Genomic DNA, 23,620 nt, shown 5'->3' with positions numbered 1-23,620 from the left:
TAAGCTTCACATTAATGGTACAGAGCCTGTGTAAAAGTAATTTACCATTTAAAAAAATAATGTATGACATTTAATTAACATGACGAGCATACATTTATTAAAAGACATGAATATACTGTGAAAGCTGGGAATGAAAATGTGTGATATATGTTTACAGTACATGATATAAATGTCATGACATTATGTATTTTTAAGAGGAAATATTTAAATACTGTACGTAATAAAAGATGAAAGAAATTATTTAAGTCTTCGAAATTATTATATTAAAGAGTATTTATTTCATTGTCTGGAAGAACAGGTAAGCTAAATCAAACCAAAGAAATTACTGTAACAAAGGAAGAAATAAATTATAACTTGTATTTATTCAGTATTGAAGAGAACAGCAAAAAAACATATTTAACATAATCAATGTTAAGCTGATTTCTTCACGGGGGACATAATTTAAAAAGAACATGACAGTGTTTCAATTTCCAGACAAAAAAAGAGGAAACCTCAGTTTCATATATTTTTTATTATAATGATGAATACAAATGTGCCCTTGATTTCTATAGGGAAATTGAAGAATAACACTATAGTATTTTAAAGTGTTCATTTTCATAATTTGAAATCTAGCAAGAACCTAACATGCTATAAACTTGAGCATATGAAATCCAAACAATTAGATATATTAAAACAGGAGTGTGCAGGATATGCATAATGTTGTTTTAATTCTCTGATGAGCGTTTTTTGTTTTCAATAGGCCTGTTTTTCTTCTGTCAAATGCAGATAGACTCAAATGACAGCTTAAGCAATTTTATAATCAACCTGTCAGGCAATTTCCAGAAACTCACACACTAAACACACACACAGATAATTTCAGCAAGTTTATTAACTGCATTCCCTTGAGCATATTCAAGTTGAATTAATAACAGAAAAGTAATAACTATGACTATCACCAGAATAAGAATGAGTCTGAAGGTGAAGTGAATTTGTTTCATTTAATCAGTCACAAAAGTTATGCCAAGGCAAAGCACAACCCCCAAAATATTAATTAAACTCATACCAATTAAAAAGATTAATTTAGAAAAAAAAATCAAAGATATAACTTACAATTAGTGCATTTCCTAAAATATAATGTGATGAAGCATGTACACCACATGTCTCATGTTTTGTGTTGCTTAATTAGAAGATTAGACAAAATAGTCAGTTCATTTCATTCTGTCAGCAAAAGCTTTTTAACAAAACTGGGCTTTTGGTAATATTAACAATTTTGTTAATAGACACCCTACATAGTCTTATTTAAATATAATCATTTTCCAGTACTAATGCACCACTCACTTCCAAATTCCCTGCCACCAGTGCTATTTTCTTCATTAATACAGAAAAGAAAACAGCTTTTGCTTTGGCCTTAGTCCTTTATTGTATAATAAATATGTATACTTTTATTGATGTATAGCAGAAAATGCTGTTTTTATTATGACGTTTTTATGGCATGTCACATGTGTCTGAAAAACAAGATAAAGTTAGACAAAAACACTTCTATCTTTTCAATTTAGGAAATTGGATCTACAGTTTATATGTATTAAAAATGCAATAACTACATCATGCTTTGTAAATGTCAAATCAGAGTAAATGCCCTTTATTGTCACTCAACATCTGTTTATTACTTCTGTTTGAAAATTGTGAGTGCTAAAATAGCAAACCACTTCACCTTTTCTGTGTATGTCATGCAATTACAGTATTTAGTTTTTTTTTAAAAAATCTGTTGACCTTTGAAAAAGGAACTTCTCCAATCTCTGGCACTTAATGGTCTCAAGAACATTAATTTTTAAAATTGATGTCGTTAAAAAAAAAGTTTGATTTCACATTGCCTTACAACAGTAACAATAGAGATTGCTGCAGCTGAGACTAAGGGGTCATGGGTAATGCTTTAAAATAGTGGCTGTTAACTCATAATAAATTTCAACTAAATACCGCAGGAATTAACTAATTCCTAAAGCCCTGTTCATGTAATTACACGGTCAATCTACTCTTCATGCCACTGGAAATTACATGAGCAGGGCTGAATTCAAAATCAGCCACTTCAGACATCAAAGGAATTACATGATATTGTATGTTCAGTTGCTATTCTGGTACTGTTCAGTTGAGATTCACCGTCGCAATTTGCATGTGTTGTTACTGTACAGTCATGTATTGTGTTCTGTTCTTCCTCCTAGAGTGTTTATTCCAAATTACATTTCCAAAGTGAAGGTGCAGCTTGTGAACTGTAGCATGATAGACAAGAAGGTGGAGACTTGCCCAGTGTTCCTGAAGATCAGGGCCAAAGCCCCACCTCTGCATAACTCCACTTACTTGGACTGCAAAGAGAGCAAGAACTGCGAGCTGGAGACCCAGCTTCCCTTCTGGGAGCAGTGGTACTACATTCTGGTGGAGAGATACGTGGGGAATGTCAATGTCAGCTTTTTCATTGGAGTGCAAGTTAAAGGTAAGCCTCCAGAAGGGATTAACACGTGTGCCACTGATTCTATTTTATATCACAGTGTTTTTTTATTTCCTTTGTGCTTAGAAAGAAAATATCTAGATGACAGTATTTTGTTGATACTGTACAAAAATCACAGTAGAAGATCCCACCCTCTTCCCCACTGTCACTATACACTTAGAAAAGCTTAGGTAATTCCATGTTTCTAAACGGACTGCAGCCAAAGAAATACGTTTCCAAAACTGACTTCTTAAAAAAATCGAAGAAGGTGGCCTTGGAGCATTTCTCATCAGAAACGATGGAATGTAGCATGGCTTTCCACCTCCTTTTAATGTCAACCAGATTTTTCCAAATGTTCAGAGATGTAGTCTTGCTGTGGGAATTATCTGCCCATATTGCAATGTGGTGTTAAATATTTCTGTGTGTTGTACTCTAGGGGAATCTGTTGGGAATACTCTCTGGAAAGGGTTAGCATGTCAATGGATATGCAATATGGCGGCTGTAGAAGTGTTTTGACTGCTGCATTGTGTAATTTTGTCAAAATATTGTTTTGATCAGTGTAATGAAGATTAAAGTTGAGCAGCTTGTAGAATCTGATCAGGGTTTTATTAGTACTTTATTAAGATGTATTTGCTTAGTGCTGTAAGCATATGCCTGGTATTAGTTGTGGTATGTTCTATTATATTCAAAGCCAAGACAAAACTTTTTTTTTTTAATTTAATAATGAGATTGTGTTTAAAGTAAAGTACATAATACTCTGGGATCATTATTTTATACATGTGGAATAAAAGAAAATGGTGCCAATACTTTTCAATTTAATCTTGGTGACTAATGGAAGCATTCAACTGCAAATGAAACTCTTGTCTTTCAAATGACTTTATTGTTATTCTCTCATTTAATGTTACAACTGACTGTTTGAAGCTGTTGATGAATCTCCATCCCTAGTCTATATGATAAATGTAATAAATGCAGCAAAATAGATGAGAATTAAATCACAGAGGACTCCTAAACAAAGATAGGTATTTCTCAGTTTATCCCTTCGGTTCGGCACTCCCAATTATTTTAACTACAGATCCTACAGCTGTTTTTTGTTTGTATTAATTAGTTTTTCCTGACCATTTTTTTTCTTTAACCCGGAGGGAAAATGTTGGCAGAAATGTTAAGGTGAACCCCTGGAGACACTGAGTAATAATCAAGTGACAATTGAATGAAACTGGTTGCTGACTTATTACACAACTGTCATACTGAGCAGTACGACTTGGAGAATAGGTTATTACTGGCAATCACAGATTGCTTTCAGGGACTGAAGAGTTCTGTTATATCCTCAAGTGGAAGGCAAAGTTTAACAAGCAACTTCTTCAAAGCACCCCACCATTTCTTTATGTGGTGGGCTACTGTACATGACATCAATTCCTGCATACTGTAGATCTCTACAATATTTACTCTTTCATTTCACACTCCGAGGGTTCCATGGGTTTTTAAGAACATCTTTATCTTCTCTTCTTCGACTCTTTAACAGATGATTTCTCCTTCACACTCTTTTCTCAATATAATTGCTGGTTCCTCTGTGTCACGCCCCACACTCTTACTCGGAAACGCCGTTCTGTCCCTGTCACATTCCACACTCTCCCTCGCAAACGACGTTACATTCCCGGAACCTCTGCTTCCCAATCTCATCCCTGATTGAACCCATCACATTCTCACATGCATCAGATTCCTCAAATTCTCACTCCCTAACCAATCATCCAATCACACCCCTTTCCTTTCAGTATTTAAACCCCCTTCGCACACCTTCCCATGCTCACTATTGAGAAGCCTATCATAGTATTCTCCAGTGCACGTTTCCAATCCTTTTGACTGATCTCCTGTTACGAATCTTCTGCTTCCGCCTCTTGACCTTGCCTTCTGGATTTTGTCTTTTGAAGTGTTTTTGAATATCTCTCATTACCGGACACTCTGCCTCCCTTATCGACCCAGCCTTTGGATTTTGTCTTTTGGATAGTCCCTTTGCTACTCTGCGTCCTGTGGGATTCCGGTCACACATAAGGATCCTCCTATTCCACGTATAGGTTCCGTGACACTCTGTTGACACATTCATACCATCCTAGTCAGTTTGAACTATTTTTTGTCTTATTGTCTCATTGTTTGTCTTATTATTGTCTTAGCTTTTTGGAGGCCCTTTGATGTTTTGTGTCACATCCTTATTTCCCATTGTATCAGTTCTGGTTACACCTCATCCCCTTTGATGTTTTGTCTCACATCCTTATTTCCCATTGTATCAGTTCTGGTTACACCTCATCCCTGTCTATGCATTCTCATTTTTGTATTTCTGCTGCACTAACTTTCTGATTGTACTGTCTGTTCAACATTCACTGATGCTGTAGGGGTTTCACCTGTGCTTCACATACAGTACTCTTTTTTTTTCTCAGTTTCAGTGGCAATTTCTGATCATACCACACTCCTGTGAGATCGTGCCACTTGTTCCATGCACTTTTGTATCAAATGTCTTCACCAGTATCAGCATGTTCTTTAAATACAGAACATATTCATAGTTTACACTATTGGTGAGTTGTGCTCTCCCAATCTCTCAATATACTAACATAAGCAACCCCAAGATCATAACCTACCACCTTGAGTTTTATTTCGGTCCTGCCTGTCTTTTCTCCTTCAAGGCAATTCTCCCACTCGTTTAATGTATTGTTTGGAATGCACTCATTCTCCATTCTCATCACATACTGTACAGAGCACTTCTCCAGAATTCATACTCAGTAGTGCTTCTTCTTGATTCAGTTCTGCTAATATGTCCACAATTATTATAATCATTATACGGCTAATAGCTAAACCTTGATGTTCTGTCCCATCCAATAAGGCACAGGAACTCTTAACAAGAAACGAAACATGGATGTTTTGAAAATTGCATAAACTGAAGGATGAAGATATTTAAATGAGATTTTCTTTCATTTATAATTCTGCCCTTTTTCTGTTTGTTTCTCAGAAGAAAACATTTATTTTCTTTTTAACAGTATATGTTTCCCAGGAACCTTATGAGTGAGGTGCTGTCAAAGAATTATACCAACTTAAAGATATACAATGGTCTTGAATGGGTTACAGGCCAGGTCTGTTAAAAGGCTTTTTGAAGGAAACAATAACTCATGATCAGCCTCTGTCTGCTTCACTTGGAGTAGGTCATTAAAATGCTAAACCTGCTAAGCCACAATGCACAGATACCTATTGAATGAGAATTTATGAAGCATTAAGGATTACCTTAGTATAATGTTCTACTGAGTTATCATCTGTTTTATATATGATGGATTTCCTTAAGTCTTCATCAGCTTTGTATGCTTTCAAGTAATGCTGTTTGCACTAAGACCTCTTTCCTGTTTGTGAACAATTTGTTGCACGATTGATTTGTGTGTAATCTAGCATCATATTTAAGCAAGGGCATAAGTGACTGTAAATTAATTTGATTTACGATGACAGAAGATCTCTGCTAATCTTAATAAAGAGAGATGAATCGATAAATAAACACGAGGAAGCCACAAATTGAGTCACTCAAGTACTGTTGGGGAAATCATTATTACCTACTAAAATAATAAATTATTACCAGGAAGTTATTCATTCTGAGTGTATCCAAAGTGCTTCCACTGGTATCAAAAGGCAGTTCCTTGATGTTCTGAGAGAAATATGTGTTATTTTTACCCTTTTATGATGGATCACAACACAAATCAGCTGCTTTACCTAATGTATTATTCAGAAATATTATAAAAGTGAATCATGCAGTCTTCAGCCACATCGCAAGGCTAGGTATTATTCATTTGCCCTTTCTTTTCCAAATGGGAGCAGTTAAGAGAGACAAAACTAATATATTTATTTCTGCTATTATTATTAATATATCTTTGTTTGCACCTTCTGGTTAGGCAAAAGTAATGTTAGGCTATGGATAAAGGATGAATCCATTATTTCACTAGGAAATGATTTGTAACTTGAAGTTATTTAAATTTTTTAATGAATTGTGACTGGAAAGTAAACAGTAATAATTTCTGAAAATACTGTATGATGATAATATAGTCATTCAAAGACAGCAAACAAAAAAGATCAGAAGTGTTTTCCTAGAATTATCATGCACATGACAGTGGTCTTAAAATAAATGACTAGATTTGCCTGTAATATAGAGACATAAGATCATTTGCTGGTAGTAATACAAATGCTTTACATATGATCCTAAAAACGTCTATGTTTCAGTTATATCAGCAATCATATTGGGATCGCAGCAGGGACAGCACATCAGCCAATCTGAGACAGAGACAAATATACTCAGGATTTGAATTCAAGGCTTGAATTTTGTAAGCTTTTGTTTCCTTTTAAACACATAAAATTAAGTTTTTCAAATTAAATCAGATACAATTGCATAGCACAAAGCATTATTTCCATGCCCTTGTAACCTTCATTACTTTGTTGGTTTCAGACTAGTATGGGGCTTTCCCACTAGAACAGCATTGTTTTTGACAAATTTGACCCCAGAGGACTGTTACTGCAATGCAGTCAACTGTGGTTTCTACAGAGCCTTAAGATGTACAGTATACTCCAAAATGCCTCTGAACCATTTGAGTCCTGGTCTGATTCTTTCTCTTACACCTTGCATGAACTTTACTGTCTTACGGTTAGTGATTTTCTTGTTTTGTTCAAGATATCTCGGTTGTTGTTGTTTTACTCCAGCGGATGGTGTTGGGTATGGCACAGCCATGTTTCTTTGCATTCAATTCTGCTGCCGATGAAAAAATAATTGAAGTATTGATTGGTTGATCTTTAATAATAATTCCTATTGAATTGTTTTGTTTTGGCTTCTCTGCACAGGGCCAGTCTCTAATTGTAGAAGGCAAAGGTTTGCAATCCTTTCCCCATAGAAAAGACCTTGTTAACCACACAGCTAAGCTGACTTAATTAGTCTTATTGCTCACCTCCACCCAGGTTTCATGCATTCATTTTTAGCAATCATGTAGCCACTGCTCTATGTATGAGTAAATGCATACTGTATCTTTCTGAGCTACAGGACATGTTGATTAATATGATTTCTTGTTAAGATGACATTCAGAAGTTGTGTTGGTGCTTAACAAAGACTAATATATCTGTGATATAAGTGCAACCATTCCTGAGGGAATTTTAAATATTTAAACATTAATTCATAAACAATGAGGGGCTATTACGCAGTCATCAGAAGCTAAATGCTTTATGCCCTCAGAGCTGGCTTCTTCAATCGAAAATGAACAATTCATCTTTGCAATTTCTTTATGTCACAGTTTATTTCTGAATATAAGAGGAATAAATAATGCAGATTCATTTCAATTGGCGAGATGCAGCAGATGGTTTAAATATGTTATTTTTAAGACTCGGATGAATCAGAATTTTTATTATAAATGACAAGCTGTTGCTTCCTCGATTATTGGTTTATTTTGACTGAGCCTAGAAGTTTTGCATTTTACTTTTATTTGAAATGTGACATATTTAGCTGCAACATTGCTTCCTTAATAAACCAAGTACTTCATTATTTATAACAGCAGCTGCATTTCACAGAGGTTTATTTAATCTTATAGCCTTAATGAGATCTGACATCTTTTGAAATCTGAGGACAAATTATGTTTGTTCAATTCAGTATAGTCTACTAGTAAAACAAAAGCAGGTTTGCTGTACAGCATAGTGCACCAACAGCCTTGCATGGTTGTGGTAAGTAAAAGGGGGAATTTATTTTCAATTCTTTTCATGCCTACTGTACTTCATATTAAAACACATTTCTCTTAAATCTAAAAATGTCTCTTCCATATACTGTAAGAAATCCACTACAAATAATGGAGATTATACACAGGGAATGCATTGGTGGAAAGCATAAATTAAACATACTGTATGAGACCTCATCTTCAAGATTATTTTTCAGGGCTGATTGTTGATGCAGGAGAAATTTTCCTTACACAAATAATGTTCTTATAAGGCCAATAGATTTTTATTTAACAGCTTGTCTTTAAGACAAATAGAAAAAGAAATCATTTTAATTGTTGGAGATCTTGGAAAAATTGATAAATTATTTCACTGGATCAAATTCTTTTGAGTACTTTCCTGTAAATATTGTACTATACAGTAAATTTCCGTTGTATTTTTAACGTACAGTAAGACTTCAAATCTACTTTGGAGATTCATTTTAGCAAGAACATGGCATCCTACTGAGATCCAACCAGATGTACAGTATGAGCATCACAGCTCATTATGCTTTAAAACAAATGGAAAAACAAATGTAGAAAGTAGACAATGATAAAAAGGAAGCATACAATGTTTAGTGGGCCAAGAACAATGCTAGCACACTGTAAAATGGAATTTGACTGACAAGCTACTCCCTGTATTTACTGTTCAACTTTCTAATTGTTTTAGCAAAAACATATCTTCAAATCACAACACCAATAAGCACATACTCCCATTATTTGATGTTTTTTTTTTTCATTTTAATCCAACTTTAGCTTTGGGAATTTTAGTGTTTCTAATAATTTGTTGGTTCTTGTATGGTAGCAGTACTCTCTGTATTCAACATGATATTTATACCCAGTGATTTGGATTCTCAACTTTACCAACCATTTTCTCATGAAAGCAGTGGGACCTTGAAGATTTTTTTTCTGTGTTTGAATTATATTCCGAAGCTTAAATTGAAGTTGGCAGCCAGGGATTTCAAAAACATTTCCAAGACAATGTGCCATGGTTACGATCATCAAATGATTGTGATTTATCATCAGTAGTAATAGAAATATCAGGCAAAGGCTTGAATGATATGGTGAATGTCAAGCACATTGTCTTTGTTTGCCTCTGTATTGCAGTCCTCATCTTAAGATATCTTTATAATTACTGAAGGTTTTCACTTACAAGTGTTATCTCTTTAAAAATATATTCTCTGCAAGGTCAAGATAAGCCTCAAAAAAGGCTCTTTTGTTTTTTTGCATTGTGTAAGGCAATCTTTTCAGAAGATTCATGACAGAACATTTAGCTTTGACTATTTTTCAAGGGTTTCAGTCTAATTAGGCTGATTTTCTATTCAGTATGTTGGTGTTTCAGTTTTCTATCATGTATCTTCAGTGTGGATTATGTACAGCAAAAAAAAAAAACCAAAAACAACCTGAACATGTGTTATAGTCTTTATTGACTTACAGTACACAATACAGTATATTTCATATACATTACTGTATTATACTGAGCTGTACATCCGTATATTCCTTCATTTTCAATGAGGGATATTGATTGATGGTGAATCAGAACCTAAACTGGCAGAAAATGGGAACAAGGCAAGATACTGCATGGAAGGAACTACAGTATACAATACATATTGATAAATAAAACAATAGCAACAGACTCAGAATGCCATGTCAGCTCAAATAAGATGAAACTGAAATAAGATGAAACTTGATTAAAACATGGTCTGTTTCACCAGAAAGTTTTCTAGTGTCCCTCAGAACGTAATCAGCAAGAATTTTAAATATCATCATTGACCTAAAAATTACAGTATTTTTTCATCTACATTAGCTATGTCATATCATAATCTACATAGCTTAATTCAAATTGAAGACCATCTATGTAATGTTCATCATTTGCAGCCTGAAAAGTGTTAATGGGCATAAAAATATGCATGACATTCATTATTGGTATTACCATGCTTGCTCATAAAATCAGTAATAATGATTGGTAATAATGCTGATTATGAGATCTGAAGCTCCTAAAAAGACATAAAGTCATTAAACACATGTAGAATAATTTCTTAAATGTTGGCATCGCCATGGAAATCAATCAAAGTGTTTAACTAAATTTAACAGGATTCAGGTTTGCTATAGCAAAAGACGTTTTGGAGTGCATTTTGCATTGACCTGTTCTTTATATTCCTCGATCAGCTCTTTTCTGCAGCCAATGCAACACTCCAGCAGAAACAGAGAAGAAAATTAGTGAGTTTTTATAACATCACTACTGCACAAGATATTTATGTGTCCATGTCATGATCGTAATCCCTCCTCTTAAGGGTGTTCCGGCTCTTTCTTATTTTGCTATTTACGTGCACCTGCCCCCAATCCTGCCCCGCCTTATTTAAGCCTGGCGCTCTCGCTACTCTGGGCTCTGCATTGGAAGACAGACACCCGGAGGCCCGCCTGCCATCAAGTCGCCCTACGTCCGCGGCTTGAAGGCCTCCTATTGGCGTCCTGACCCAGCTTAGTCCGGGGCTCGGAGCGCCTGGCCTCGTGATCCTGCTTTTATTCCCTGTCCCTGTACCGGATCCCGTTCCGGTTTTTAACTCTGTTTTGTCTCGGTTGGATGACCCGGTTTTGGACTTTTGGACTTCGTCCCGGATTTCCTACCTGGACTCCATGGACTTGTTCATCTTGGCTATACACCCCAAGCACGAGTTCACCATCGTCACACACCCCTGTCTGTCAACCCCCCCTGATCCTCTTAGTCTCCTCCCCATCGTCCTTTTCCACTTACTTCTGGATTATACCATCTGCATAGGGTCTAGAACTACGCTTCATAGGAGCCTGGACCAGCTCTCGTTACATCCATTACTTCTTTCTATTGTTCTCTTGACGTAAGAGGCAATGAAGTTTGCATTCCATTAATGAAAAGTATGACTATGTTTATACCTATTTGGAAATCATAATGTGAAAATCACTACCTGAGAAAATTAACTGGTTGTTCAGGGATTCAGGTTTAGTAGTAGTAGACTGCTGCAATTTTCTCCATCAGAAACTATTTAATAAAAAGTTTAAGTTATTCATTATCTGCGTTTTGCTGGCTTGGAATGTTTGATGAGTTTGTGGGTTTAGAGTTTCTCTGGGTGCTCTGCCCCCTCCCCTCCAAAATAAGTATACAGCCTAGATTTGATTGGATGTTCAAGATTGTTATTTTCTCCACAGTCCTTCTCACATGCTCACCCTACACCTTATACTTTTGGGATAGGCTCCAGGCTGCCCTTACCAGAGAGGACCTTTCTGATAATGGATTGATATTTTCTGTCATCCACGAAGTTCAGTCTATAATGGTTAAATGAGTTAAATTGGGAACAGTATCTCTTTAAATGTTGTAAAATTTGAAGTTTATTTGTCTATCCACAATATAAAGCAGTGGCACACTACAGTATCAGTGGTCTAAAGACCTGGTAGTACTAATTAATTAAAGCATATGTGTAGGTGTGAGTTTTACTTAATGACTGTAATAATTGCTCATTTGGAAACATTGGAACAGAGAGGTTATCTGTGTGGTTGTATAGACATGAAAGATTGTATATCCAATGATTCTTGTTTCTTCTGTCCTAATGGACTGGAAATTCATGGTCAGCAACTAATGTGAATATGGAAACAAACCAAGGATTTAATTACTTTGAAGCAATTAGTTTACTGAAGTAGGATTTTTGTAAACAATCAGTACTTTGGTTTCCCTAAACTAATTACAAGGGCTTACTCTACCAGAGCAAACAAGCAAGAAGAAAGACAAAGGCATTAATGTAGATTATAGTCTTATTTAGATAGTGCTTTATATGAAATGATATTTAAAAAGAATACATATTGAGATATATTGTGACTCAGTTAACATCCATCCATTTTCTAAAAGCTTCATCCATTACATGGTCATGGAGGACATGGAGCTTATTTTGTCAAACAACGACCACAAGGCGGGATACACTCTGGGGGGGATGCTGTCATGGTCCATGAGAGACTACCGGCTCCCTCTACCACATGTTAATAAAGTTTATTGTATACCCTGGAGGGGCTCTCAGCCGTGGACTCACGGAGGTTTCCTGACAGTGAAATTAGGTTTTTCCTCCCTCCTGTGCTGTGCAGCTTATTCTACATGTGGTACTTGCTCGGTAGACATTCAACCCCTAGAGGTTGCTCCACTTCTTTCCTGTTCCAAGTTCCTAGCTCCTAGTGTGATTATTCATGTCCTTCTGGTATGTCTTGTTTTCGGTTCCTATTTAGTCCCTGTGTTTTCAGTGTTCCAGGCTTAGCATTAGGGTACAGATGTCGCAAGGCCCGCCTAGCACCAGGTCACCCCACATCCGTGTCCTGAAGGCATAGGTCTCATCCCCGACATTGCCTGACCCCTGAGCCCAGAGGAAACCTCTGTGTTTGTGCCATTTGTGCTGCTCTTCTGTTCATTCCATGGCTGGCCTTTCTGGCGTCTGTCACAGATGTCAATTCATCACAGGCACAAACAGATACACAGTCACAACAGACACAAACATGTGCACACTCACATCAGGGCTGATTTTCACAGAAGCCAATTAACCTACCAAAGTGTCTGTGGAAGGAAACTAGAGCACCCCACAAAAACCCATGTGAACACGTGGAGAACATACAAACACAGATACTGTAGCACTCCAGGTCCAAAATTCAACTTGGGGTCCCAGCAATGTGAGGCAGCAATTAGCAATTGCTAACCACTGTGCAACAATGTTGCCCCCAGTTAACATGACAATGAAAACATTGTGATACATTGCAAAAGCTGTTTTACTTCCTTTTAAATGTTTCGTGACTCTGAAATATGGAGACAACACAGTTACTGTGTATACAGTAAGTCATAACACTTCTAAAATAAAAGTATAGACAAGCCTGTCAATGAAAAATATATGTCATAAGAGAAAGAAAATCAAGGACAGAAAATCCAGTCTTGTAACAAGACCATGGGCTGCCTTTAATCATCAAACTAAATTTACTTAATGCATTCACTAGCTTTTGTTGCTGAATTTCTGATTCTGTTGTTAAAGATTATTAGTGCATATCCAGCAAAGGACAACATACTGTACAGCATTGCCCAAACGTACTGGTATATCAATATCAAAATATTATATTTGCTTACAGTTAATCAATTTATATTTTTGATAATATTAGCGCCAAAACAATGTTTGTGTTCATTCTAGTGATTTCAAGTGACACACATACTGTATGTACGGGGATACATTCACTTTTGAAGTCAGTGTAAAAGTCAGCATTTGGGTGCATATACCTTTGACACAATAATTGGATGAAATCTGTAACCCTTTGAGCCATCAAAGCCCCTTATTAGGGAGTTCTGACTTCAATGTTTTCCTCGTGATGTAAATTGAATACTCATTTGGATTGAAATCTGGAGATCAACTTCCTTTTTGACTGATGATCGCCTTACTTGCCTTGGCTATATTACATTAACTTATTGCCAAACAAAACAAGTATGGAAGCATTGTCTCTACATAAGGAGACTAAATGTTTCTGTAAACTTCAGAATTCATTTTGCTTTTTAAAATATTTACTTGAAACTGTTTTGATGCTGAAGGTTTTTGCTTCCATATATATGGCAATGTTATACTGTAGTTGCTGTTTAACATTATTGTGGTACTCTGCTTTCTCAACTTTCTAAATGATTATTATCCTCATATTACTTAATGAGGGTATGTAAAATTCAACCATGATTTTTTTATACACACATTGTTTAGATATTGTTTAGGCAATATGTGATATTAATAAATATCATTATAAAAATATTATATATATTTTTATACTGTACCACTACTGTACATCACACCTTGCATTTTCTACTGAGGAAACACTTTATGCTTTACACCAAGGAGATCAGATATTTAGCAAAGTCAAATTACAAAAAATACTTACATGCAGTTAGGAATCAGGAGGCCACCATAATAATTTACTTACATTACTATCGTTTCTAATCTCCTTTTCAAAGAAATATTAGGTTAAATAAAAAACACTGTAAACAGAGTGAGGGCATGTTAGTGAGAAAAAGGCAGCGCCCCCAAAATTTACAGTTTATAAAAATCTTTCTGCTCTGCTGATTCAGTATGAAAAAATTAAATGTGATGGATAGCTGGGTAATTTTCCATCCAATTTCTTACACATTGAGTAATCACACTGTAATTCCACCACTCTGAAATCTTCATCATGAGATAGACTTGATTGGTAATGTCCTTTCTTAGAGGGGAACTGAAGTTCCAATTGATCAGTTCAGTTATTAAATCTTGTAACAAAATTGTACAAATTGCCCATTAGGCACAAACTGGATGTGTGAAAGTACTGTATAGTTGCCATATTGTTGCAAACCCCTGGTCTTGACACAGACGAGTGCGACAGTTGTGCAAATTGCAACCTGAAGCACCCCTTCCTGCTCACTAGTTACTGAAATGACTATTGTAATGTGAAGCATTACATTTTAAGTATAGTACAAGCGAATAAGTACAGGCTGTGCAGCAGCCATTTCACCGCAGAGATGTTCCAATGTGATGTGCATGAAAAGTGAACAAGTAAGTAGCATTTGTTGGCAAAACTGTCTCCAAATTGAGAGCAATATTCTATTGGATTAAAAGAGAGTATTGACAAGATTACTTGTTCACTATGTAATAGGGTCTCATCACATCACTGGAAGTTTGGTTGCCTTGTTCTAAATCGCATACTTTTGCATACCTGGAAATTGAGTCTATTTTGTTTTACTTTCATTATGGTTTGAAATGGACTCATCAATGTACGCATCAATGCCAGTTCTTTCTAACCCTGAAATATAGAAACAGTGTTGCAGTTCCCCTTTAAAACACAATCATATATAAATTCATATGACAGAGGCCACTCCTGAGTGGCACAACACTGATTATTTACATTCTGTACAAATACAATCCTAAAGATTTTATGACACACAGTTACACAAGAGTGGAGATTAACATTAAGGAATCTACATGATATACAGTAACACATACAAATAAAGCAACTACTGTAGTTGTTATATAGTTAACATACATTAAATATCAAAATATTTATTTTCTGAAGCAATGATTTTGAGGCAGATCAGGCAGTAAATTGTGCTGGAAATCTTCTTTGATTGAAAATTATATTTCTTTTAATTTCCTTTTGTACCTCAACAGACAATTTTCTCATGTTGAGGGATCTTCCTTGTCTTTCCGATATTTCTCATATGTTGACAGCATCATGTACACAACATTTTCTTATGAGAGAAAATGTGGCAATTTTAGATTTTGCAGGAGTTCTAAGCTTAGGGTTAGATAAGAACACTTATCCCTTGGGTTTCATGGGATTGTAAAGCTTTCATCTTCGTTTTTCTCAAGTATGAGAAAATCATCACCTCAGAGTACAGCTGAGACATGTTTTTGTGCACTGTGTTCTAAGAAACTGGAACCCAGAGCAAGAGTAGCTGTGTAATATTTGAATGAACTATCTTACATTATTTTGGAAGAAGTAAACTGCTTTCAAAGGAGATACTGTGAAGAGATTCAATTTTCTGTGCAGCTTAAAAATAGTTTTTAAAAAATGAAGGTAAAATTTTAAAAAGATGTATTTACAGTATAGGCTTTTTTGTTTGGATGGATGTCTATGAGCGTTCTTGCATGAATACACTGTATTATCATTTTAAAGTGCTGGGGCCCTGGGTTCAAATCCTGGGGTGCTGTCCTTCATGGAGTTTGTACTCTATGATTTCCCCAGTTTTTGTGTGGGTTTCCTCCAGGTTCTTCAGTTTCCTCCTACAGTCCGAAGACATACTGTACTAACAGGTTGATTGACTTCTGTAAAATTGGCACTAGTGTGAGTGTGTGTGTTTGTGTCTGTGTGTGCCTTGCGATGGACTGGCATCCTTACACCCGTTGCTTGCTTGGTTAGGCCCTGGCTGTCCTGTGACCCAGTATTGGATAATGTAGTTTAGAAAATGGGTGGAGGGATAATTAATTTAATATATAGATAATTGTGTGTGTTATTTTCACAACTAGAGTCCTGTTATCAGATATCTGTAACCCAAGCAGTCATTTCTTATTTTATTTTATTTGAAATCAGATATGTAAAAAAAATCTGAAATATCTACTCTGTGATATTTTATTAGTTTCATAAGTGTAAAATACTGCATGTCATGTATATACACTATTCAGTCTCCTTGACATAAATAAAATGTTAGAGTAACTTTTTTGATTTAGCATAAGTGTCATGTCTTTGAAATTTAGGATTCTTTTCTCCTACAGTACATGCTGCATTAGATGAATTTTACTACTATTAGTAACTGGTGATGCAGCACAATAGAACAAAGTGCTTTGTTTGGAATTTATTTGTACCATTAATTAATCAATTGTTAGAAATAAAACTTAACCTAGCTACATAAAACTTCATATAGAATCTCACTTGTGTATAGTCTATGGTACAGTATGTGGTTATTACATAATGATTATGGAAATACATTAAACGTCTTTCAAAGCCTACACATTTTCTGTTTAAAACGAGAGGAAAAAATAAATCTCAAAAATGCATAAGCTTGAGGCTAAAGATCCTGGGTAGGTATTAGATCCCACCTCTGATTAGCTTTCCAGGCTGAAAATTATTTGCATTGGATGGGAGAGAGATTCATAAGGAGAGTTATTGTTGTCAATATCAAATACTTACAAAGAAATTGATCTTAATTGATTGATTATTTCACAGACCTATTCCTTAAAACTTACCCATTTCACTTGTGTATTGGGTGGAACACAGCAGAAAAAAGTGTAACCTAAAAGTGTAACACTATAAATGAGGAAATCAGTTTGAACTATACTGTAGGTTTGCTCTATGCTATAGCTATATTAAATATTCATAGGTATAAGAGCAAAAAATTACCAATGCAATGACCATAAACAGCAGGTATTATAATTGCCAAACAGTCTTTGCAGGAAATAAAAAATGAAATGTGTATGTTGCAGATAAGCTGTTTAAGTCTCCACCTAAGATACAGCTTTGGTATTAGCATGACAAACTTATATTGCCACCAAAAGGAAAAAAAAACAATATTCTGAAGAAACTAGGGACACAGCAGGTGTACACAAAATTGGAATTGTGACCTATCAATTTCAAGATCTAGTGAAAACAGAATAGTAATTAAAATGAAAGGATTCAATGTATCGAATGGGTGAATAAGAAATTTTTGAGAACACTAGGCTTGGCTCTGATTTGGATTTAATTTAGAGAAATGCAAAATGGTAAAAAAAAAATGACACAGGGTATTATCACAATGAAGAGGAATTATATCTAGAGTAAGTTATCACGCATACTGTTTAAAGTACCTTAGTGTAAAAGAAAAGGATGAGACCCTAATGAAAAATCTAAAAATATCCTTGGCAATTGACTTGGAATAGAAGTTTAACTTTGAAAAAGTAACTTTGTATTGTGCAAGTGCCTCATAGCATTTTCAATTAACAAAGATTAGCAAGAATCAATAGCATCTCTAAAATCTCATGTAAAACTCATATTCATGAAAGGGGTTTTGTGTTTGCCAATTCTGTACTTTCATTTTACTTTTTTCCACTTGCTTTTTTGCATATAACTCTGAATTGAGTTTTATAAAATAAATCTTGTATATCTATTTTACAGAAAATGCATTGATTGATGTGTCTACTATTCCATGTTTTTTTTCAAATGTCAAAAAAAGACAAAAAAAGATTTTGCACTGAAGTAGTTATATTACAGAAAGCCCTCATCTTATGTGTGATAAAATAATTCCTGTTAACATTAGGGTTCGAATAAAACTGACTGAGATTGTGAGACCTTTCTATCATCATGTTAGCCTAGAAGATACAGTATGATTTTAATTACCATGTCTTTAATTTATTGTGAATGATCAGACTGCACCAAGCATTTTCAATTAGTTGACATATAACTAGATTTCTTATACAGTATGCATTCGTTATTTAATATATATGTTTAGCGTACAGTGATCCTGTGATTCTTTACATGCCTGACAGAGATGAGGTACTGAATGTCTTCAATTAAATAGATGAAATGCTTTTGTTGGACATCCTCCTCTCAAGGTACTGTAGCTCCTCCCAACTATGGAAAAGTTCCAGGATTGTGTTGCCAGAAGATAACTATTCCTCTAATAGCATCCTACACATATTCATTGAAGCTGAGAGCAGGTGACGCATGAGTCATCTGAACTAGTGATTCCCATTAGTTTTAAAAGAAGTCACTGATGAGGCTACCTCTGTGAAGTTGAGTGTTTTGAAAGAAATAAAAACAGTCTTTTGAACTATAGCTGTTACATATTGTCAAAGGAATCCCTCTGTGCTATAGCAATTTAACTACTCCTGTGAAGGACACAGAGATATTTAGTATGTAGAAAACTACTGTATAATGATTCCTTCTTAAATATGAAGTATATGAAGTATGCATAGCAACTCATAAGCTGTACTGTGAATGAAACCACTTTTTAATGTACAGTATGGTAGCAAGTGCCCTCAATCTACTCTGAAACTCTGGCTTTATTGAAGTACAGTGGATCATCAGGTACTGTACAGTACAGTATATCAACAGTTTTCATGGAAGGTTGCTTGTTAAATTTTTCATACATTTTATTATCACTAAATCAAAGGTTTTCTAAAAATAAATAATACCAAATCAAAGGTACCTACTGTGCAGTCTGTGTACAGTAGGTGTTTTTTTTTACATACAGGAAGAAACCCGCTTCATCCATTAGAAAGTGAAGCATCCAACCTTGGTGATGTGTGAGTAGACCTATCACACAGCAGATCAGCTGAAAAGTGAGAAACTGAGGATGTTGAGGAACTTTATGTAAACGAGACTCTGCAAGCCCAAAGTAGAATTCAGCCATAACACCAGTGTTAACTCCACTGCTTTTGTGTGATGGGATCTTTGAAAGCCAAGTGGCTTAATTGCGGCTTAACATATCATCTGAGGGACAGCACATCCAACATCACTGTATTCCTTATCACCATAGTAGTGACAACTAGCATCACTTTCAGCAACATGGATTTCTCCTGTCCTTGTAAATTAGCATTTTATCGTTTCTGGGATTGGACAAGATCAGACTATGATTTGGAGATCATGCTATGGTAGGCATCTTGAATGAGGCCTGTCCCTCAAATACGTAAATTAATTTCCAGTTTAAACATTTCCTTTACATTTAATTTTTAATAATCTGCATATTAGCAGTTGTTCCAGGGGATAGCAATATTTTTATGGTTTGTACCGAAAAGTGAAGCACTAAAGTACTGGGACCAGTTTAGGGAACCGGTTTGAAAAAAAAAAGGAAAAATCATAGCTTGATGTTTCTAAACTTTTCTTTAAGACCTTTCTTTGTCTTCTGTGTATGGCATCTAATGGACAGAATAACTTATTCTTTGCCCCACAGTGGTTTTATTTTGCTAACCTCTCTGGGTATCTCCTTCTATGTGATCCAACAGCCCACAGCCTTTCAGAGTGCTTGTTTGGGTCTGACATCAAAGCTATGCCAGATACTATTATGGCCTTTCAGCCTAAGGTGTCAGCCTCTGTATGTCTGTATATATTTGTATCTTGTCTGGACAGCCTATCTTCTTGATAAAAAAAAAATACAATTGCTTATGGCAATTGGAGCTGTTGGACTTAAAGCATTTAGTGTCCTGCTGGGAAGAGTTAATGCTCTTGGCAGTAGCTTATGGTAAATCAGCAGTCCAAACTGCTGAGCTCTTTGAGTGAAACTTAAGGATAAAGACTTCAACATTTTTCAAGATAGTACAACTGAATGGCAGTACAATTATATTCATTACAATGCTATATTTGGCAGCACAGATAACCCTGGAATTCCACACCAGTCTATGAAAGACACTACTACCCTTTAGCTTTTTGTAAATTTAATGTTTCTTATCATAAAATAGAATTTTCTATGTTGTGTTTCCATACAAAACATGAGAAAACACGACCTGGCAGTAGTTCCTAAAATCAAGTGTATTAAAGCTGAAAACATCACCAACTATAGGGCTCTTTTCACAAATGCATTTTTGTGGTTTGTCTGTATTCCCTGAAAAGTTTTATTAGACAAGAGCGTCCAGAGAAGTGCTACAGTATATCAATGCTGAGTGCCAATACTAAATCTCAGTCCCTAGTGTTACACCATAAAGGTGTTAGGATAGGATGTAATTTTACCTCCCCAAATATAGGAGGTTCAATAGACTATTGCACTTTTCATTTTGGAATGGAAGACCTCAAAAGCATATATCATTAAGATTCACTGCTCAGATCCTGCTATGAGATATACAGTATTAATACTTTTGATTATCTTCCACATAATGCATCATATAAGGGAGATAAATGGATATCCAAGGATTTACTGAAATAAAAAATAACTTTAGAAATATTCTTCCTTTTTGGGGTAAATTGCAATTTCAATAACATTATACAATGGAGAGTTAACACATTTACAATTCTCCTTACAAATCCTGTATGTTCTCAATAATAAAACAAGTTAATACAGTATATATATATATTAATATAAGAATGTTTAAACGGAATAAGTTACAAAATATGTGTATTGTACCATAAAAATTAAAATAGAAAAAGACAGATTGAATAGGACCAACTCCCCAATTTACATTAATAAAGGAGGATTTAAAATAAACAGAAAGCATCAGGAAAATACAGGAGCTGACGAAACATGGTATTTTAATGACATGTTTATTTAAACTCAGCATGCTGGAAATGCACAGTAAAACAGGTGCTTGCAACCTTCCATATAAAACATACAATTGATTTACATGTGCAGTTTCCAGATTGGGAACCAAATCTACAAAGCTCATGCTCTTGGTTGGAGATCGGGCACTCTCTGCTTCCTGCAAGATCCTTTTAGAAGCCAATGAATGAAATGGGATTAACTATTATATGTGCTGCACTCTACTGTAGATAAAGTATTGAGAGCAGAACCTCAAAGATGAGAAAGGAGCTATTCATTTCTGATTAAATTGGATTTTTCCCCCAAAATGGATACTCTTTTGCTATAATTAGCAAAAAGAACAATACTCTAACAAATAATTATCAAATAAAAATGATAAGCTGTCAGGGTCTGCACTGACAAAGCAGATAAAGGCCCTCTAGTCAAGGTAGCTGAATTGAATTTTGCTATATCATTAGCCATCTGTGGCCAGGACTACTCAAAGATGAGCATATACAGTAAAGCTTTGCTTGGGTTAGGGTTAGTTCCAGATCGACCTGGGATAGTTAAGCACATGTCTGTTATCTTGCAATGAGATCTGCATCATTCCACTTTTCAACATGTCTACCCCTCTTCTCATTGTTTGGCTTAGCAATGTTAAAAAGACATTGCACAGTTTGGTAGTGCTTTTATAGTGTGTATATTGTGTAAATATAATACTGTATGCCTCTACAGTATATTAACAGCATCTTTGCTCTGCTGGTACAAAGGATGAAGCAATAAATTGTGAACTGAATATTAATTCCAAAATTATTAGCTATAATAAGCAATAGCATGTCTGTTTCCTAATGAAGCAAACCAAAGATAAGACAAGATGGCATTGTGACCAATATCTGTATACAGCAGCAAAGCTATTACTAGGGCATTCACTCCTTCAAAAGAAAAACAAAATTGTAGGCTATGACTATGACACATGAAGAAGAAGTCATCTACAGAGCAATACCTAATTGTATAAGGGATATACTTTCTTTGTGTCAGGATATTAATAAAAAGGTAAAGGTACAGTATGCAACTGATACCTGCTATAATGTATGTTTTGATTCCAAGCCAAAAACCCTTCTAATAACCTAGGGTACTTGCTGGCTCCTCAGTCTTTTCAGAAGATAAACACACTTTTAAACATTTTACAAACTGTCTCTTCACTTTCACAACACCCTTTTTAATGTCCTCTTTCTATGAATAGCATATGACATGCTGTCACTGTAACTCTGCTGGTGATGGCAAAAGAAAGACAGCACCAGGGTGCAAGTCAGTCTCAATTTTTTAAACTCATTTGTTGTTTCTGCCAAACATTTAATGAAAAGCCGTGGTACAGTAAGTAATAAAGCACAGAGTATGTGAGCAGCAACAATGTGGAGTACTTGTGAAGTAATTATAAATCAGCACAATGTGCATTGCTAATTGGTTTTCCTTTCACTGAAATCCTTATGTGGAAGACAAATGTTATATTCAATAGGCATGAAGTACAAACACAAACAATGATCTACATGAACAGGATTAAATGCCTGTTCCCTTGAAGACCGTATGTTTTTTTTTGCAAGACTGATAAGAGGACATTAAAGGTTCAGTATGTAAGTTTAAGAAGTGGATTTTCATTTCATTAATATAGTAGTTATTGGCAAGTACTTGCAGATGATGGTGTTGTGTGAGCTGTCAGTTTATCCCCCCCCCCCTGCAGAAATGTGAAATGAAATGTTGCAGATTAAATTTGCATGAGTGTTTGCCCTCACAGATATGTTATGTGAAGCTGAATTTGACTTGGCACAGTTTTTAGATTTTGTAATTATTTCCAAGGGACTTGGAATCTTTTTCTGTTGCTATGTGTCTTCATCTCCAAAGATGAGATGTCAGCATAAGGAAGCCTTGGTTTTATCACGTTCAAGCAGACAAACCAATTTGAAAACAAGGTGTGTTTACAAATGAGCACAATATGGAAGTACATGTATGTAATAAAATTTTGTGTTCTATTCATGTTAAATTTCTAATGTGAAAAACTTAGAAGTTCGTAAACGTGACCCAAGGTCTCCACCTGGATGTTTCTCCTTGTTGGAAAGGTAATACATCTAAATTATCCCTAGGAAAACAGCACTAGACAGCAGTTCGCCCCTAACTGAAAAACAAGAAAACAATTCCTCTTGTCCTAAATAGATTTTTTTCTTGAGAACAAAGTGCTGACAAAAGTACATCTCAATTTCAAAACTATAAATAATTAATGGGAAATGTTGATGAAAACAACAAAATGTAATGAAGTTTATTTTAGCAATGGCAACATATTTATAAAGTTATAAAATATATATTTCAGGTTGATTGACAATTGTAAAACATTACCAGCAGGCTTCAAAGTGAATATTAAACCATACAAACAAAAAAAGATTGGAATGTCTAGCCGAATACACTAACAAATTTTATTCAGCACAGTCCAAAAATGTTTTTCATATGAAAGAAAATGGATTTCAGAAGTGTTCTGTAAAGCTGAACTTAATTATTTTCCTTGAAAGTGGTTATGACATTAGCTATGGGTATTTCAGAGAATTTAAGGATACAAGTGCCTGTTTGCAGGCTATTTTTTCATTCTTTGTTGAATGAAAAGCAAAGTCTGGCATTCCCTTTATCATTCTAGATATGAAGTGTACTCTTACTGTGTCCTAATGA

At 35.2% G+C, this 23,620-nt stretch overlaps 1 protein-coding gene across 1 annotated transcript in view; it reads left to right on the top strand.

The window, feature by feature from the left end:
• Positions 1-23,620, top strand: part of tmem8b (transmembrane protein 8B) — a 148,559-nt gene that overhangs the window by 78,177 nt on the left and 46,762 nt on the right. The window contains exon 5 of the mRNA XM_088629065.1: positions 2,196-2,464. Within this exon, the coding sequence (XP_088485191.1) occupies positions 2,196-2,464 (269 nt within the window). The remainder of the gene's footprint in view (positions 1-2,195; positions 2,465-23,620) is intronic.

This window comes from Lepisosteus platostomus, chromosome 4, assembly GCF_059453375.1.
Source record: "Lepisosteus platostomus isolate fLepPlt1 chromosome 4, fLepPlt1.hap1, whole genome shotgun sequence".
Classification (NCBI taxonomy): domain Eukaryota; kingdom Metazoa; phylum Chordata; class Actinopteri; order Semionotiformes; family Lepisosteidae; genus Lepisosteus; species Lepisosteus platostomus.
The sequence above is the reverse complement of the archived record's forward strand: the minus strand, read 5'-3'. Positions and strand labels throughout refer to the sequence as shown.